This window comes from Theobroma cacao, chromosome 5 (genome assembly GCF_000208745.1).
Source record: "Theobroma cacao cultivar B97-61/B2 chromosome 5, Criollo_cocoa_genome_V2, whole genome shotgun sequence".
Classification (NCBI taxonomy): Eukaryota; Viridiplantae; Streptophyta; class Magnoliopsida; order Malvales; family Malvaceae; genus Theobroma; species Theobroma cacao.
The window spans coordinates 36988186-36994554 of NC_030854.1; the positions used below are offsets into that span (position 1 = coordinate 36988186).

A 6369-nucleotide genomic window follows, 5' to 3' on the forward strand; every position below is an offset into this window, starting at 1 on the left:
TTCTTCTTCGTTTTCTTATCAAAAACCAGAGGAACAAAGATTAGAAAGAGAACAGCCTGGTCAATTTACCAGTCAAAGGAATTCAAATCCATCACATCCTGATCTATGTCCCAACATGTACAATTCCAAAAGGTCCTTATGTAAACAAACAATCCGATGCACTTGGAAAAGCTGAAATAACAATTGGATATAGCATCTGATGATGCAGTTGCATAAATTGAACAGTTTTTTTTTCAGAATTCAGGTAAAACAGAATCCTCTATTTTTGGTCATCAAAGTATTTAAGATGGTAAAGTTTATCAAAATTTGAATAAAGGAAGAAAAACCAAATGAGAAGATAAAACAATGTTATAGTGACCCGAGGGCTTATGGTTCATCCATCTTTCCTGTTTTTCCTTGGGCTCCCTATCGGGGTCAATGCTCCTCAATCTTCTTCAAACCCTTCATGTCTGTTGTTTCCACCCTGCATTACAAACAGATATCACAGTGAATATATACAATGGAATGCCGGATTGTCCAGTTACTGCAATGATGAGAGGAAATGCAAATGCCATATGCATCTAGGATGGCAGTTTTACTAGTTCATTTGTTCTATTCTTTAAGATATTTTATTGCTGGTTAACGGTAGTTTATCTTCAATGGACAACATATTGTACTGAGGGAGGTTGAGAATTATACTCCTTTTAGGACTAAAAGTTGCCATGATCAGATGGAAAGTGGTAAATATAAATTATTGTTTCTTCCTGCAGGAAATGCATAGAAATCTGCATAAAAGTAAACAAACAACCTTTGACACGGCATCCACTAATGACAAACTTATATCCATAGGGTAATTCAACATTTATGTAAAGCCTTCTCTCTGGCCACATATTACTCGTAATGTTGACGGTAAGCGTATGTCACTCACGCAATAAAACTTGATGACAACAATATGAAGGTCTGTGAAGATTAGAACCCAACACAGAACTTATTGGAAACCCAAAAAACAGAACACCCAACATCAAAACAATGAAGCAAACAATTTCTCAACGAGGTAGATGTCCTTCGCTCTAGAGTAATCTACAAATCATAGTTAACATATGGACAAAAAAAAAAAAATAATGATAATAACCAAAGCTAGTCGCTAATAAACAAAAGGGACAGGAAATGCTGTAACAAATTATACTCACCCTATGCTCTGCTTCGCTAGATCAATTGTTTTACGTAACATGAACAAGCTCTTGGTTCAAGTAGTTTAGTATTTTGGAATTTGATACACAAGTAATACTCTTTTTCCTTACTAATAACCATCATAGTACTTTAAAAATCAGTTCACAACTAACCAAAGCATAAGATCATTACTTGAACAATAATGTATAAATGATAATCATATCTGTGGTATATAAAAAAGACGGAACTAGAATATTCAAGTTTTTAGGTACAAGGACACATCTGGCTGTATTGAAATTGTAGCAAATGACATATAATAATGCAGAGAACTAGGAACAAGAATTACTAAAAACTTACGTTGATCCATGTAAGGCAATCTTCTGAACTTTTGTGATTTCAGAACCGGACTGATTGTCTTCAATAAATATTGTCAAGCTGGTAAACATAATAAAGCAAAATTAACACTAATTTACTCAATGTTATGATAATGACTAATAGTAGCACACAAGTGCATTAACTATAAACATACCTACGAACATTCTGAAACTTGACATACTTCAAGACTGTTGGTTTCCCCTGCAAAAATAGTGAATGTTATAAGATTTATCAGTTCACAATGATTTCTTAAAGTACCTTATTACAGAATAGTTTCCCAACAATGGAAAGACAGCCAAAGAAGAGCTACCTTTAGATTATCTGGGGATAAGACAGCAGTGTCACTTGGAGGGAAGTCATTGACATTACTGCAATAAGTACAATGAAATGACAACAGCGAACTAACAGGTGCTCAAAATCAATAAACCAATTGAGAGAATGTAATAATTCCTTTATTATTACCTAAATCCCATGTGTTCCTTGTTTGAAAAAAGTTTCACTGTCTTTGGACCTGAAAAGACAAAATCAACAACCTCAAAGGTGATTCTAGTAGGGTACAATTTGAAACAAGCATTCATCAACAGTATAAATCAATAGGTCTTGGCTTCAATGTGATTGAATTCCAGCTCAGATGCAGTGATATACACATTAATAAAGATACATATAGGGAGTATTAATAAAAATTGTAAACATATACAAAAATTTACCTTCCTCTTCAGACCCCTTGATGACAATGGAATGTAGCTTAATGACTTGTGTGAAGGGGATATAAATCAGAAGTTGTTCATCTGCATCACTCTCTAGATTCAAGCCTTCATCTTCTCTATAACCCTAGTTCATGAGCATAGGATTAATTATTTCACGACTATACAATTCCCAGACGTCCACAAAAGCAACTTAAGTTTGGCAGGATAAATTATAAATGCATAACCTTGACATTGGTCACAGAATTAACCCCTCAAAAAACCCAATGTTTGAAAAGAATAACTTTCATTACAACCACGATTTTTCCACACCAAAAAGTAAGCTTGTCACCATAAATTATTCAATAACAAATGACAATCAGCTATGATTAGTGGAAAAAAGAAGGCAGAGAAACACGAATAGAGACTAGCTTGAAGAGAGTTACCTGCTTGAGAGCATTGGCCATAGAGTGATTGGAGTTTTGATTAAGGCATTCAACTCCAGACCAATCAATAAAGTCCAAGAGATCAGCCTAATCACCAAAAAAAATCCCCAATCAAGTTAACAATTTTTAAAGAACCCTCCTTTCAGTTACCCTCAAAAAGCTGTGTTGAATTTTTAAAAAAAAAAAATAGAGCGAATCTTTCCAATTACCCAAAAAAATACTTATCGGAAAATAACAAAAACGCATCTTTTCAAGTGAAAAAAGGTCCAAAAGATACCCAGTTGCCAGATTCCTTGTTTTCCCACCAAATTTCTCAAGTTTTCTGAGAAACTAAACAAAAGGGTATCCAGAAAGGAAGAAACTTTGAAGATTGGAAAACTCACTTGGCTTCTTTGAATTGCAGTGGCTGATTCGACAGCAGACATGGTTTATAACGCTAATGAGATTGCTGAGATAGAAATTTTGTTCTGAGAAGGAAAAAGGCCGTTCAGAAAGAGAATAATTGGGGAGAAAGTTATTAGAGAATAGAAGAAAAAAAGAAATATTAAGACATAGGATAGTGCCGCTGCTATGCTGAATCCTAGGAAAAGACGAAACTAGAACTCGAGAAGGATCTCAAACGTTGCCGTTTAAGTACAAAGACATGTTTTTGGTCGGATTACAGAAGTACACAAGGCTTAAACCAAGTTAGGTCTTGATTTCAGATGTTAATTAGTAGAAAAATCGTCAAGAGAGAGTGTTTTTTGAAAGAGGAAAAAGAAAGCAAAAGAAGAAAGAAGTCTTCTTTTTGAGATATATTTGTAATTGTAGAGATCCAATCCAAATTCCCAAACCCGAATGGCCCAAAACCTCCATTAAACAAACAAAACATATTTTGTCGAAAAAGAAAAAGAAATCCACCAACCAACAATATCATCTAACCAAGGGACCAACCAAACCTCAAAAGTCCCTTTTCCTATCCTAGCATCTTTAACCCAGAGTTCACCTAACACAAGTAGAACAAACACAGATCAAACCAAAGCAAAAACCACCCACGAGCCGCAGCCCTTCATCAAATCAAAACCCCACAAAAGCTTGATAGGGGAGGAAAAAGATTAAAGCATCCGAAAACACTCCAAACTCCAAAAGCTCCATTTTGCTCTTCTCCTCCTATTCATCAGAAACCAATGGCCTCCTTATCCCTCCAACTCTCCTCCCTGCACCACACCTCTGCCACGCCTCTGATCCTACGCAGCACCCCTCTCAACCGACGCCCCCCAACCCAGAAACCGTTCTCCATCAGGGCCCAATCCGCCCCAGTCCTTTCCCAAGATGATCTCAAGAAACTAGCAGCGGACAAAGCAGTGGAGTCAGTCAAGTCGGGCATGATCCTAGGCCTAGGAACAGGCTCAACAGCTGCTTTTGTAGTTGACAAACTAGGCCAACTTCTTTCAACAGGTGAACTTTCTGACATCATAGGAATCCCAACCTCGAAAAGAACACAAGAACAAGCTGCATCACTTAACATCCCCTTAACTACCCTGAATAAGCATCCCCACATTGACCTTGCTATTGATGGTGCTGATGAAGTTGATCCTAACCTTGACTTAGTTAAAGGCCGAGGAGGTGCACTTCTACGTGAAAAAATGGTTGAGGCAGCTTCATCTTCTTTCATTGTAGTAGCTGATGATAGTAAGCTTGTCTCAGGGCTTGGAGGGAGTGGCTTAGCTATGCCTGTTGAAGTGGTGCAGTTTTGTTGGAAATATAATTTAGTTAGGCTTGAAGGGTTGTTTAAAGATTTGGGTTGTGAAGCAAAGTTGAGGTTAGTAGGGGATGGTAGTGAAAAGCCTTATGTAACTGATAATGGGAATTATATTGTGGATTTGTATTTTAAGAATCCAATCAAAGATGGATTTGGAGCTGGGAAAGAGATTTCTGCCTTGGAAGGTGTAGTGGAACATGGGTTGTTTTTAGGGATGGCTACTTCTGTTATTATTGCTGGGAAGACCGGTGTGGAGATTATGACTAAGTGATAAGAAAGGTGTGAGAGACAGAGGTGAGGTGGAATTTTTATTTTTGTCGCTTATTGTTCCATGTTTGAGGGGGTTTCAATTTGTGTGGGGGGTAATTTGTTGCAAAATTTTTGGATTTTGATGTTGTGTAGAGTAATTGTAGAATGTGGAATAATTGCGGATTTTGGAAATGAAATTGAAGATCCTTGCAATGGTTTATTTTAGTTTCCATGTTAGCTCGTGGTTGTTTCTCAATTTCTTGTTTTTATTATGGGTTTTTTTATTTGATTTTTGAGGGAATTTGTGGGGTAATTTGTTGCCGAAGTTCGGACTTTGATAATGTATAGACTAATGGTAGAATGTGGAAAATTGGCATTTGGAAATGACCTGAATTGCTTGATTCTTGTATAGTTATACAGATTTTGGAATGGCCGACTTATTTCATATCAAATTTGGTTTTTTGTTTCTGAATTTCTTATGAATTAAAGTGATGAAACATTTAACTTCTAAGCGGCCATAGGAATCCAAGAGCATATAACAGGACATCTTCAGAGAGAATCTTGTGATTTAGATTTGTTGGTAGTGTCTGCCTTTGCGTTAATCATCTAAATCAAGATTAGTAGAATTGAAGACAGGGTGAATCCTAAAATTAAGAAGCCTGACTTGGTAGTCCTAAATATTGTTCGAGCGGTTTTGAGGCTGTAATAGGTTCTTTGGTATCTGCTGTTGTGTAGCAACTGTGGCCACCATCTCATCTTTTTTGACTTTTGATTAACTCTGTTTTCTATAAATCTTACTTTAGTTAATTAGCTGAGGAGAGTGAACGACCAAGTTAAAGGCATTTTGATAAGGCTGAATTCCCTAACAGTGGCCTTAGTAGCCATACCTTTCTATAAACTCAAGATATCAATTGTCTTAGCACAGTGAAAGATAAGGGGTGCATCAGATAAGCAACTGGTGCCAGTCCTATGAGAGTAAGGATAGTTGGTTATTATTGATGAAATATGGAGCTACCAGAAATGGGGAACTTGAAAGGGAAAGGTGGAATGTTTTGCTAGACAAACACTCTAGATCCTAGTATATCTTATATGTCATTTTTCCTCTCTTTTCTTTATCAAGAAATATTGGAAGATGGATGAATAGAGATAGAAGAATACACCAGGCTCAAACAAAGACACCAAGACCACCTATATATTTGTAAGTTGAGCGTCTCCTTCAAACAGTAAAATGTAAATTACTCTTTCATATGGCTTGTCCTTAGGGATGTCAACAGGTGGGGTATCCGTTAATTTTGAGGTACCCGAACTCTAACTCTATTAAAAATCAAACACTCTAACTCTATTAACTATCTGAATAATTTGAAAATTATTACCCTAACCCTAATACATTCTCACTACCCTATAAGTATCCTAACCCGTTTAAATACTCGATTAAATAAAAAATTATTAAAATCTTCTTCATGGGTGCTCAATTACCCAATTAACTTTTCTAATCTTATAACTTCCCTTTAGATTTATTATGTTATAAGTTTATATAAACAAATATATATTGTAATTAATAATTTTATGAGTTATAATTTTTGCAATGTTAACATAAAATAGAAAACGTAAATATGTTTATATTTAAAGTACATATATATATAAACACACGCATATAAAATTTTTTTTAATATATAAAATAGTAATTATATTTCTTATAAATTAACACAATATATAAACTATATAT

At 35.5% G+C, this 6369-nt stretch overlaps 2 protein-coding genes across 2 annotated transcripts; one reads left to right on the plus strand and one right to left on the minus strand.

The window, feature by feature from the left end:
* LOC18600221 (PITH domain-containing protein At3g04780) lies at positions 142-3485 on the minus strand. The gene is made up of 8 exons (XM_007030540.2): positions 3037-3485; positions 2654-2740; positions 2232-2355; positions 1987-2035; positions 1835-1892; positions 1679-1725; positions 1507-1584; positions 142-463 (listed from the first exon to the last, which is right to left on the minus strand). Exons 1-8 carry the CDS (start codon positions 3076-3078, stop codon positions 415-417), a joined length of 534 nt encoding a protein of 177 aa, XP_007030602.2. The 5' UTR covers positions 3079-3485; the 3' UTR covers positions 142-414.
* LOC18600222 (probable ribose-5-phosphate isomerase 3, chloroplastic) lies at positions 3589-4871 on the plus strand. The gene has a single exon (XM_007030541.2). It carries the CDS (start codon positions 3820-3822, stop codon positions 4663-4665), a length of 846 nt encoding a protein of 281 aa, XP_007030603.2. The 5' UTR covers positions 3589-3819; the 3' UTR covers positions 4666-4871.